This window comes from Tetrao urogallus, assembly GCF_951394365.1.
Source record: "Tetrao urogallus genome assembly, chromosome: 8".
NCBI lineage: Eukaryota > Metazoa > Chordata > Aves > Galliformes > Phasianidae > Tetrao > Tetrao urogallus.
Window position 1 is genome coordinate 10,663,730 of NC_136821.1, and position 13,037 is coordinate 10,676,766.

The 13,037-nt window shown below is 42.2% G+C and overlaps 1 protein-coding gene across 1 annotated transcript in view; it reads right to left on the reverse strand.

Annotated features, from left to right (window-relative positions):
• SLC15A2 (solute carrier family 15 member 2) overlaps nucleotides 1–13,037 on the reverse strand; it is a gene marked incomplete at both ends in the record, with an annotated part of 35,767 nt that overhangs the window by 7,284 nt on the left and 15,446 nt on the right. The window contains 10 exons of the mRNA XM_079539010.1: nucleotides 11–57; nucleotides 2,569–2,733; nucleotides 3,534–3,659; nucleotides 5,469–5,550; nucleotides 7,300–7,388; nucleotides 8,479–8,511; nucleotides 10,701–10,745; nucleotides 10,985–11,074; nucleotides 11,388–11,474; nucleotides 12,697–12,779. Coding sequence (XP_079395136.1) covers nucleotides 11–57; nucleotides 2,569–2,733; nucleotides 3,534–3,659; nucleotides 5,469–5,550; nucleotides 7,300–7,388; nucleotides 8,479–8,511; nucleotides 10,701–10,745; nucleotides 10,985–11,074; nucleotides 11,388–11,474; nucleotides 12,697–12,779 — 847 coding nt within the window. The remainder of the gene's footprint in view (nucleotides 1–10; nucleotides 58–2,568; nucleotides 2,734–3,533; nucleotides 3,660–5,468; nucleotides 5,551–7,299; nucleotides 7,389–8,478; nucleotides 8,512–10,700; nucleotides 10,746–10,984; nucleotides 11,075–11,387; nucleotides 11,475–12,696; nucleotides 12,780–13,037) is intronic.

Sequence of the window (13,037 nt, forward strand, 5' to 3'; positions counted from 1 at the left end):
CCATTCATACCTAACTGCTGCCAAACCATTTTCTGGCTTTGTTTTCAAGTCTGTAATCTAAAGTGGGAGGAAAAAAAAAAAAGAAAATCACACATATGAATTAATACTGCCTTATAAACAAGATGTAACAGAAAATACTAGTGCCTGTGGAACGACATGTTGCAAAGCCAATGGGACTGACTTTATCTCACTAAAGCTTTGCATCAGGCTACAGAAGTGAAGTCCCAGTACAATGAAACCAATGGCAAAATTCCAAAGGTCCAACATGAGATCATACATTTTTTCTAATACAGGCTACAGAATTTCAACAAGTTATCCTTCTACTAAGGCTTGCAACACTCTCTAACAAAATGATTTGTCTTGATCTGGAAATAGCAAGAGAGCACTATCCACATTAGCCTCTTCCAATGATTAGTTACAATTAAACTTGAGCACCACGCTCCTATGAAAACCAGCAAATAGCTGAACTTCCAGAGCTGGATTCTTGGTTTACTCATCATCTCCACAGAGCCTAAAGCCAATAGGGAATGTTAGGTTGCAATTCTGATCAACATCTACAGCTTATAATTTTCCTGACACTTAGAGAGAAAAATATCACACAGTGCAGGCAGAGAGCAGGAGACACCAGGATGCACTGAGCTGTTTTATGGTCACAGTCTTTGCAGGCTCATCCTTGAAATTGCAGCGTGGTTGGGTACACTGGGGACTGACAGATCTCCTTAAGATCACAGCTGGGGCATCAATTGGAAAGTTAAGCTATACCTGCTTGAGAAGGGTTTACTTGGTGCACAATGCTGAGAATAAAGACAATAGATACTCAGCCCCTGCCCTGAAGGTTGTATTTCACACAAAAAGAATACAGTCAGTTTCATAGCTGGTTGAAATCCATGGTTGTACCCACACAGCCCTTTCTCCATGCTTTCTTTGCGATGTAAAACCCTGATCTTCTAAGACTAAGGATCCAGAACTACAACATCCCTATGAAAAGGCCACTGCATTTCAGTGCAATATGCTGATCCACAAATAATATATGCCCTAAGTAACAAATAGCCACAGTGAATAACAAATTTCAGAGCAATAAATAATAAACAACACTGTTTCTTTCAGTGGGAGACTCATGGGGATTAACACACTAGCTCGCTGCAGGCAGGACTGACAAATTATTATTCGCGTTCAGCAAAGATCCCCAGAGCTCTCAAATTCATTTCCTGCCCACTCAACCACCCACAAAGGAGAAGAAACCAATTTCAGACTGGCTTCTTCCAGGAAAACATGAGCAAAAGGCCAAACCCACCTTGGGGTTGAGGGAGGCTGGGACTACTCCAGGATAAGCCCTGCAACACAACAGTGATGCCACTGCCATCCTCATCTTGCAGTGCTGCAAAGTGTCATTTACTAAACTGCCTTCCACACCTCTCCTGTCGTCAGCTGACAATGACAGCTCAACAGCATCAGCCAACAACACAGAGCAGAAATCTGCCCGTGCTGAGGGTAGGAATTAATTCAAACACAGGTTAGATAGCTGGGGCAGCACAGAGAGCTACAGAAGCTCAGAGATTACTTTGCTTCAGTCTGTCTCAGGCTTTCTTTCCATGGAGACAGTATGAAAATCACTGTATGAATATCAATTTCTAAGGGAAACGGCACACCATCATCAGGGTTTCAGGGAAACCTAAGAACATTGTGTGAAAATGAGCCCCAAGTTCCAAAACATTAAAAAAAAAAAAAAAAAACTGCCTCAGGGAAAAAATTAATTCTTAAAACTCCTCATTTTTAAAACCAGTTACATAATTTCTACTATACAATATTGAACGCTTATGCACTGACAACACTGCAAGGTAGGAGGCTGAGAAATTGCAAAGAAAACAGTCACTTTAGCATAAGGACAGATTCTAATGCCATTCACACATACATACACAACTACCTCAATGCAGAATGACACCATTCATTTTAGAAGTGTTTCTTGGGATACAGCTGCACATAAAAGATATCAGAATCTAGCCCTATATACCCCACGTATGTCTCTATAATTATTGCAGCAATACACAAAAGTCCAAACACAGCTCTGCTGCAGAGCTGGAAATGAACTTAATCATTTATTCTGTTCAGCAAAACAAATGGGTCTTCTGTGCATTTTCACTAAACGCTTGTAATAACTGCACCACGAATCATTCCTCTGATGCTTTTACTCCATGCCCAGCCCTTGAGCCTCTTTAACATCTTTGCTTTATAGAACCATCTTTTGGGGAAAATCTCAGGCTCTTTGCTTCCCCAGCTTTTGCAAGCTCTGCTGTCCAGCAGGCACGCTGCTGCTGTCCCACTACAGCATTCACTGGATTAAAGTGTTCCCAGCATCTCTCAGATGCCATAATGCCTCTATTAATCAACCAGCAGAAACGTGTACAGACTCAGTGCTGCTAGCTAAGAAGCCAGGCTTGGAGCATCTGAGAGTAATCAGACAGACATCACAACGGAGCAAATGAATTAATAAGCCTATTACCCCATTACCCATTGTATCATCGTAACCATTAAATTAATACTGTATTTACACTTCGCTCCCACACTCACTAAGTGACTTGACAGGCTTCCTTCCGCCTCAAAAACAATTAAACTGTACACTGATTTTTCCTTCACGGTGTAGTTAAAAGCAAGAGACGATCCTTGATGTTGCAGGATGAAGTGAAGGCTCTGTTGCTCTCCATTCAGTATTAAATGTGAGTACTCATCTGGGTTCTGTGAATAAAACAAACTTAGTTATTTGCTTTTTTTCCACGTGATAAAGGATCTTGCTCTTCCCACCAAGTGCAACCCTACCATCTCTTCATGGAATTCTGTAAAAGGTGGTTAACAGTCAAAGCTGGTGAAAAGCTTTCCTTCTGCATCAAAAGACCTACATCAACCTATAGGCTTCAGGCTGGTCAAGTCAGAGCTTGGAGTAGTTTCTTCTGCAATATGTAACTCAAACACCAAAGAACCTTCTGCACATGTAGCTACCCTTTCCCTGGCCCCAATCTGCCTCAACGGGACTCCACCTAGAATGTGGCAGGCAGCTGGAGGCCAATGGGCTGCCATTCTGGCTCCCAAACTAGGCTGACCTGAAGTCATCTGGAAGCTGAACTGGGAAACAAATTGCAGTGCCCATACCCAGCTTTGTGCCTTCCCATTTTTCTTCTCCTTTGCAGGTAAATACTTTTCATATGCCGTTCAGAGCCCAACAGCAGTGCTTAGTTAGTATTTTAGCACTGAGAGATGCCAGCTGAATGCCTCATACTGAGACATTTATTCTTTATTCCTAATTCTAGGACAATATCGTTAGACATTCCTCCCTTTGTCAAGCAAGTACTTCTCCAAACATTCCACTTCTATCTGGTTGGAGATGGTGTGCTCCATCTCTAAAGTCATTCCCATGCACTTCTAAGAGGCTGGAGAACAAGTCATAGCATCTGTGATCTTTATTGGAAAATGCCAGAAAAAAGCCCACCCTTTTTCAATGGGATGCAGGTCAAGCCTTCCATCCCCACACATGTACTTACCTGGAAAGCCTCCACTGGCTGCTGAAATAGGTTCTGGTCTTGGACTGTCACTTGAACTGGGTTCTTTGCCAAATTCAGGACCTGAATTAAACTTTCTTTTGGGACGAGTTGAGGCATATCGGTTTCCTAATTAAAATAAAAGGCTTTAAGTGCCATCCATATGCTTTATTAGCACTTTAATAACTTCATTTTCAGTTATAATAGTCTTCCTCTCTGTAATGACACTTTTCCATCCTTTCCTCATCAGAAGTTGCGCCGAGTGAAAACTGAACATAAATCTTACGTGGGGGGGAATCTAATAGTTCAATAGCCAACCTGTCAACCTTCCCAAAGACTGCCCCTTGCATCACCGAATGTACAGGCTGCACAGCTGCTGAGCAGGTAGAACAACATCCCTGCTTTCACTGTGTAGCTCACAAGTGCCATATCAGAAAGGAAAGAATTCTGTGACCAGAATAATTATTTTCCCAGACTGCTCAGCCAGAAGCTAAGTTTTGAAAATCCCAGTCCAGCTCCATGACTGTAAATGGTGCTTTTGCATCACTTGACACCATGCTTCATGCCAAGCACAGATCTCGCTTCCTGTTTTCTAAGAAAGGAAAAACAAAGCCTGCAGTACAGAGGAACCTCATTCTGTCAGGAATCATTTCCTAGAAAAAGAACTTCAATCAATATCAGCCTTCTGCTATCTGCAATCTAAAGCCATTAATTACCTTTTTTTCCTCACATTCTTTTAATAAGTAGTTGCCAGGAATACTTCAGAACTATTATTTTTTTCCATTTTATCCTGTAATTTGGGAATGGCAAGCAGGGTAGATTGAACCTAGCTTGGAGGAGAGATTCTGTCAGAAAAGACAAGGTGTCACTGTCTTCCATGAACCCATAGCTGCACTGGACCAACAGGCCCTGTATGAGTACCCAGCAAATCTCATTACCGCAACTTTTCATTTGCACTGCCCAAAGTGGGCTGCCATATGCTGCTCTTTGCTAGAGCTTTTAATGGCTTTCAGGGTAAAATTCCCATGCAGAGACAGGAAGAGCCTCTAACTCACTGTGTCCCTACCCTTAGGAGCTGCCCACAGCCAGAGCAGGCTTTCAGTGCCCAGAGAGAGCTGCTGTGGCTGACAACGAGAGCATTTTTTCACTCATGAAAAAAGATCAGAAAGGAGAGCTGAACCCACAGTCTTTTTTCAGTAGGAGATCTGTCAGTGGATTCACCTGAAGAACTTGCAAATGTTAATCCAGGGCTGTGTGCCAGCCACTCTGTAACAGAACACTCACTTTAAGTATACATGGAAGCTTTAAAAATTAATCCTACAGTATCTTCCTCAAGCCAAAGGTTGGCCAAAGTTTGCACAAAGCCGGGCACTTGCCAGAAACAAATGGTACAAATCTGCAGGGGCTAACACTGAGTTTACGAGAGATTTGCTGGCATCCTGTCTGGGGATGCACGGCCACCCCTGATGTCTGTGATTGTGGAAGTGGCTGCATTCACTTCCATCAATAGAAAATGAATTTGTTGCATAAAGAACAGATCCCCAGCCTGAAGTAGGAAAGGAATGAAATAAATAAATAAACAGTAAAATACAGAAAATCTACAGCAAGAAATAGAAGAGAACAGACTATATTTTGGGAATTAATCACTCGCATTAGCCAGGTGTCTGCCAATCACTGATGATAGAAGCCTAGAAGACAGATCAATACAAATGACAGGTATAGCAAAATTACAAAGACCAAAAAAGAGACAGTCACAGAAAGAGACACGTAGGCAGAAAGTAAGAATTTGTCAACTGGGTTGGCATGCTTAATTGTAAAGAACTCATTGAAGATGACTATCAAGGAACAAAATTGGTAAAAAGATTATTTAACAGACATTAATAAAAACATATCAGGGAAAGCCAAATATTTCTGAGGAATCGCTTGTGCTATACTTACGTTTATTTTGACTTCTACAATGGCTGCTAGTCCAAATGCCATCCCTGCAAGGATCATACCTGTTGCCATTTTCCTAACAGGTCTATGGAGCAAATGAAAGAGGTACCACTGAGAAAAGAAAGTAATTTAAAATATAGAATACAATTCCTCAGAGACTAAGAACGTGCCAAAACCACGTATTGAACTGTCCAACAGGTGGCACTGGGAATGATGTGCTGTTTAAATTGCCAATCATTTAACTTAAAACTATTCTATTTTTCTGCATGAGGCTAGCACTGAGGCCAATTAAAACTGGTACGCCATGAAAAAAGTTCTATGCTTGCAAGTTTCATATTGTCTTATTCCTAGCTCATCTAGTGGGAATAGCTCATGGCATTATGTTAACCTGCAATGTTGGAATGAGCACTAGAAATGATACATCTTCAAGTCTCTCCCGGGAAAAGCAAAAGATAAGTAGTCTGCTACTTAGCAGCAGGAATAAAGAGAAGAATAAATGTGTAGTTTATGTCATCAGTGTTTCTGACCATCTGTGTCATCACTCTGGGTTATTTCTCCTGCCAATACATCTACGTTCCTAGAGAACAAGGAACATGCTTTGAAACTGGTGCAAAACAGAACAACTCTGCCAGAGCTATAGGAGACAATCTGATATAAAAAGGTATAGGATAGGTCCAGAAAGGCAGGTCCAAACTGAGTGCTGAACTGTTGAGATTTTAAACAAATACAGACCTAGATTCAGTGATTTCCAGTCTTTGTAATGGTCTGAATCATAGTCCATATGGACAGGGGTCTGGGAAATCCAGATTACGAACCTAAATTCTGTCTCTCAGTTATATGGTCTGTTATAAGAAGATTACTACTGTTTGCATCTTGGGATAAATAATGTGATTTTGACACTGAATTGTGCATCGGGATTGTGTTGCGTGAGCTTCTGCAGCCACTCAGGCTAAAACCTTGCAGACTACAGGATATCCACTGCCACATCCATGGCTGAACTGGAGAGGGGCCTGTCAGTATCTAGTATCCAGGGGGCAGAAACAGCATGACATTCCATTCCGTTCAGTGCCTGGGTCTGTGCTGCTGGATGAAATACTCTGTGAACCTGTCATCAGACAGGAAGCTTTCTGCCAACTAAGGGCTTGTGAAGCCAGTCTCCCACTCATCTCCCCATTACACACTATGGTGTTGGAACATGCAAACTTGGTTCACTTCAGCTGCAGCTGCACTGGCTGAGGCACTCCAACAGTGCACATAATGTATTCCCACTGCTAAAACACATCAACTCACAGACTATAGAGACTCAAAAGTCAAATCTCCCCCCAGAAGCATACACTGGTCCCCAGATACAACTGTTTTGATCTAGAGGTCTTCTCCTATAACACTGCACTTCTTAGAGAAGACTTATGACAGAACACTTGGGCTACTGTGAAAACTCCCTTCTCCACTGGCCCCTATCTTGGTGGGAATCTGCCTTCACAAGACCACATGGAGCCCAGGCAGGACAACAAACTCGGTTGCTGCAGGTAGGGAATTACTTCACAGCAATACAGGAGATAAGGAGAAGGACGTATTGATCAAATTTAAAGACTGTTCATACTGGCTTTCAGGGAAAATCTGATGACAGAGCAGAAACCAACATCAGTGAATTTTCCCCGCTGGAATTTCCTTGGCCTATGGAAAATGGCGACACTGCCAGACAGGCTGAAGTAGAGGCAAGTACTGTAAAGCACAAGTATAGAAATTTGTGTTCCTTCTCCTTAAAAGCTATTCTTCTGCACACTTGCTGCAAAACAGTAAGAAATGAGGTATCCATGTTGTCCCAAGTACTTACGTGAAATTAAATTTGCACATGTTTATCAGAGGATAGAGCCCAAGGTCAAAAATCGGGATGAAGACAAGAATTAGAAGTGGATTTAAGAACTGCAATACAAAACAATGGGAGTTCAGTGACTAGGAAGTAACTTTTAGTAATTAAAGTCATAAAGCAATGCCCTCCAGAAATAATTCCATTACAGAAAGGACATGAACACTTAAAAATCTCCTTTTAAACTACAATCATAGTTTGCTCTTTGATGGTTTCTGCCATTTAGGTTTCACAGGCACAAATATGTTTTGTTCACACCCTCCTCTCCAAGAGGTAAGCAAGCATCATTGGTGCAATTTCCCTGAAGAGAGAATTGAAGCATTGTGTTTTCAGAGAGTACAAAACCCACTGAAATAGAGGCAGGCAACTTTAGGGGCTGTGTTTGGTGGCACCTTACAACAGATCAACAATAATGGAAACAGCTTGGGACTTGAGCAAAATCTCAGAGGAACAGGCACTATTTTGTGTCTGCCACTTTTTCATACTTCCACACAGCATGAGAACCCCCCTAGGAACTGCTTTTCTCCTGGGAGGGCAGAACTTGTCTGTCAGTCAGAAGTGGCACAGCAAGAAAACAGAGCAATGAGAGAACAAGCAGGGAGAGATGCTCCGTTTCAGCTTTGAAGGAAGATTTTAGGGAAAGGAACAGCTTTGAATTTCTTCAGAGCTATTCAGCATAAGAACTGTAATCAACTGTGACAACACAGCATCATCTCAGAGCCTTCATATTTTCATTTGCCCTGCAGGAAGGGAGAAAGGAAACATATTTCAGGTAAAAGGCTGATCCCAGTGCAGAGATGTGTTAAAAAAAGACAATCTGTATCTCCCATATGCCAGCACTAGTTCAAGAAACATTAAGGCGTCATGTTCTCCCACACCTCTGCATTATGCCTGTGTTATGACATCCTAGAGGTCCTCTGAACATCAAGGTTAAGCTTGCTAAACAGCTAGTGTGCAATAAGTCAGAGTCAACACCACACTAGCCAGCAGGACCACTGCTATTACCTTTGAAACGAGCAGAGAAAGACCACTGGTCCCGTGACAAAAAAAAAAAAAAAAGAAAAAAGAAAAAAAGAAAAAAAAGAATGAGAGAGAACAAGAAAATATATTTCTACAGGGTAATTTCCTACCCTGTAGTATTTTTACCTGCATTTGGTCAGGCTGAAGGACATATATTCCCTGAAACAAAAAGATATGGCAGGTGATTCATAAGCATGATCATATAAGAGTGCACAGCATATATGGCTGGTGGCAAACAAGCAACCAGCTCACAGTATGGTTTTCATCAGCAAAGGTGGTTTCCTGAAATTCTTTATATTGGCTTTAGCAGCTGACATTGTGCTTTTGACACTTGTCATCTAAAGACAGAGAATTTGATGAGGATCATTTTGCAGAAGGAAACTACACTCAGGCCTTGATATATGGCATTTGGGACATGGCCAGGACAGGTACTGAGTCCCATCTTTCAGACTGGCTGAGCCCAGGACTAGGTGAGCGGTGAGGAATGGGAATGTCAGTTCTAAGCTGGGACCTGGATTTTGAGCTTACTCCCTCTGCTTCTCTAAAGGAAAAGCCCAAATCCTGTAAGTGAATGTGCTCATGCTTCAAGACCCCTGCGCTGTGATGGCATTTGTTGCAAACACCTCAAAAGGATAACAGAAGATTACCCTTGAGCCGGTAGGCTGTACCCCATCTACTACCCCCCATCTACTCCCTCCTTTTGACAAAGGCACCAAATGGGCTTTGGTCAGCTGTTCAACTGTTCTTGGTTTAAGCCAAGAGAACTTGAGGCTGTAACAGCTGCGGTATCCTTGCACCACCGTGTCTTGCCCCTGCAATTGGGAAGGCCATCAAGGATAGACAGAGGGATCTCAGTCTCCAAAAGTGACAGATGAGCTGTCTCCAGGCAGAGGCTGGCGTTTGTCCGAACTTCACACAGCTTTTCATTTGAAATTAAGATGAAGAGAAAGGGGGAAAACATTAGGAAGAAAATAATATCTTTCCGAGAAAGCACCGTGGGGATTTGCCTCCTGTCTGCCAGGTTCGTCCTGAGCTGAATATAGATTGCCTACCTGTTTCTGCTGGCAGCTGCCTCCTAGGAGAGTGAAAAGCAGTGGACAAAGCAAAGGAGCTTTGCAATTAAAAGCATCAGACAAATACCTTCTTCTCTCACTACTTTGTGTACAAATATGCCACTAGAAAACAAGCCTGCAAGCATTTCATGTCGCTCTAAACCATTCCCTGTTAATTCAGTCTCCCTAGCTGAGCACTTTGGCATGAGAGAGCAGAAACACGGAATTTTGCAAGCATGATCTCCAGCAACCCTAATGAAGAAATCAACCCAGTGTTGCAGTTAATTCTCACATTCAAGAGCTGGGGCAACTCACTAAGGCTCAACAAGACTGAAAGAAGCCAAAAACCCATTCAAGCAGGTAGAACTAATATGTACTGGTTTCTTCTTCACCAGGGAGAGTTTAAAAAATGACTCCTGGTGATTCTTAGATGTTCTGCTGATGGATCACTAAGTGTGTGTGAGCACAACAGCAGAAAACAAAGTTTCTAGATACACGTCATAAAGACTTCATGAACTTTCATTGTTTGTCCTTCTGGAGTGGATAAAATATTACAAGTGGTGTAGTCTTTTTCATGCCTCATTTGAATTAATTAAGCCTAATGAGTATCACATGCTGAGAGCAAAACTTTTTAAGAGGAAGAACTCAAATCTGGGGCCTTACATTGATTTTAAATTGTAAAATGGGCATTTACCATCTTAAATTCTGATATGAGTATCTGCAGGTAAGATCTAGATGGCCTATGAAATACACTTCTGGAAACACTTTAAGTGGTGACATCGTTAGCTAGACAGATGATCTACAGTCATCTGTCACTGCCTTCTGCTCCATTTGCCATTCACACCTTTGAAGCACTTGATGGCTACTAATTCATCCTCCCCACATTTCGACCCTAAGCACAGGATTCCTGCTGATTCTTAGAGGCTTCATCAATGCATCACTAAGTAAGCCAGAGCAGAAGTATACAATTACAACATCTCTCATTATACTCCACAAGGGCTGTGTGAACTTTACCTGACTTTCCTGTCTTGAGTGGGGGTCACAGAGCAACCAGTTGCCAGTACGTCAGCACTCCTGACATTACAGGCTGCCAGTGGCTCCCCAGCCCTTGCTCCTTGCCAAGATGTGCTATGATGAACTGCACACGGCCACATAGGGCCTCTCTCTTCTAATCACTGAAAGTGCAACTTATCCAGACTCATTAAGCAGAAGCTCTTACTAGCAAGAGAATTTGATTAAAAATCAAGAGCAGTGATATTACTGCTAGTCTTATCCCCAGTGACATTAAATACTTACAAAGTCAGCGTTCATCTTCGTAGCTTGCAAAGTCCACCTGGATCCCTAAGGAGAAAGCAGACAGCAATGTAGTTTGCATGATGTTCCATGGAACAGAGAACTTGGGGATAGAGAAGACCACAGTGCTGGAGGTCTTGCAAAACCATTGCAGTTTTGTGCCATTGCAGCACAACCAGCCCCTAGGCACCTGATAGGAAGGTAGTGCACTGTGTCTCCAGGATACTTTGGAGTCACGCTGGCAGCACAGGGGTGCAAATTCAGGCCTACAACATGCTGTACTGTACCTGCTGATCAAACAGGGCCCAGAACATTGGCAGTGGTAAGAAGAGAAAGAGAACGCGTGTCACCATTTTAACCTCCGCAATCAGCTGTTTCTATAAAGGAAACAGACAGAAAATTAAGATGTGAGGACAAACCGACAGGGGCTTCAAGCTACAAAATACAAAGCAAAAGAGCTCCTATGTTTTTCTACACAACAGTTATTCACTGCATTTATTCATGACCATAATTGCATTTCTGCATTTCAGTGCAGCACCTCAACTGTCCATTAAGGGTCAGGAGAGTACAGACATGGGAAAGGACAGGGCAAGTGAGGAGATGCATATGAAGAGTGGGGTGGCCAGGCAAGTCCTAAGTCTGCCTGACTCCCTTTTCCCTTCCAATCCTCCCTTGTAAAACATCACTTACCGAGTACTGTTCTGATGCCCAGTCAAGCCAGTGATCTCTCCTTGGAATCTGACGGGAGCGATTTTTCAGCCTGTTTTTAATAGCAAACTAAGGAGAAAAACAGTGAATAACTCCCTCATGCCTACCCCCCTAATTTAAATTTTCCATTTCTGAGGTCTTATTCGTCTGCTCTTGTCACATTCCCAGCTTAAAACTGCCCTTTCCACCCCTGGAGGTACATATCATGGGGGTTTTGACGGACACTTCCAAAATTTGCATGTGCACAACCAGATGCTTTAGAACCAATTCTCTGCAGGAAAGTTTCTGTGACACTGATTGATTAAAGGTGTGATATGTGAATGAACTACCTCCAGAGCTTGTCCTCCACAAGCAAACCCAGTGTTAGCCTCCAACATCTGTTTTTCTTGATTTAAAACCTGATACGTGATAAAGCTTTGAACATCATTTTTTCTTCTTCTTTTCTGAAGGGCACTTGTTGGACTGACCACAGTGCTGGGGAGGAAACACTTCCTTATTCACACCAATATCAAAATCAGAACTATCATTCCTTTCTTGTTGTGTAGGTCTTTTTTTGCATATTTCTGGTGCAGCCCATGTCTCATTCAGTCCTAGAGCAGCTTTTAAATTGGTTTCTCACTGCAGGAGAAATTAGTGACATCAAATTTTTAACTTGTTTGTTCATGCTTCTTGCTCCAGCCACTGACCAGACCGGCAAAAACAGTGGCAGCCTCCCTTAGAAATCCTGTCCCTAAGATCTGGTCTGTTTCCCCAAGGTAAATCTGTTACTAGCATTAATCTAGAGAAAAAGAAAACATTTGCTGTTTGCAACAGGTCCTGAACAAGAAACATCAATATCTATCCAAAAACAAGACAGGATTTCTCATACACTGTAGCCAGCTCACACACTATGAAAAATAGTTGATAGGCTATACTGAAATTGCAGAGTAACTTAATGTGCATAACATGAACATGTAATATTACAGTCTGCTGAACTGATAAACTTCAGTAAAATTGTTCACCTGAAAGAAATTACATTTCTCAATTTTTCTCTCAGCCCTTACCAGCAAACCCCACCCAGTGTTTTTACCGGCGTTAGCTGAAGATGTGGAGCTATGGAAAAACAATTGAAATGCTGAAGAATAAACTGGGACATAGATGTGTTCCTTATTTCTTACAGGTCAACAGCAAAATATCTAGCCAGGAGCAGCATTCAGAAGGATTCTAGATGTCACTTCCTCATTCCCTTTGCACTCTTCTGACCTGCAGCCTCAGAATTACGCATGAAGAAGAGAGAATGGCACACACTTACTCCAATGCATTTGCACACTTCAAGTAAGACGTTTCCCTGTGGTGGTGTTTTTCTGTACAGTCTGCTTCCAGCTATAAACACAACTGAAAAAGATTATATTCCAGATGAGAATTTACATGACTGAAACTTAATCCTGCTCTGTTTTCTGGGGAGGATCCCTCACCCTCATATTCAGCAGAAATCCTCTCCCTTTGAGGCTTACATGGCAGTACTTTCATCAAACCAAACAAACGTATAGGGCTCTGTTAATGACTTCAAACTGAAAAAGATCCTACAAGAGGCAATGTGATTCCTACAAAGCGACTTAAAAACCAATCCACTTTTAATTGCTGATGATGATG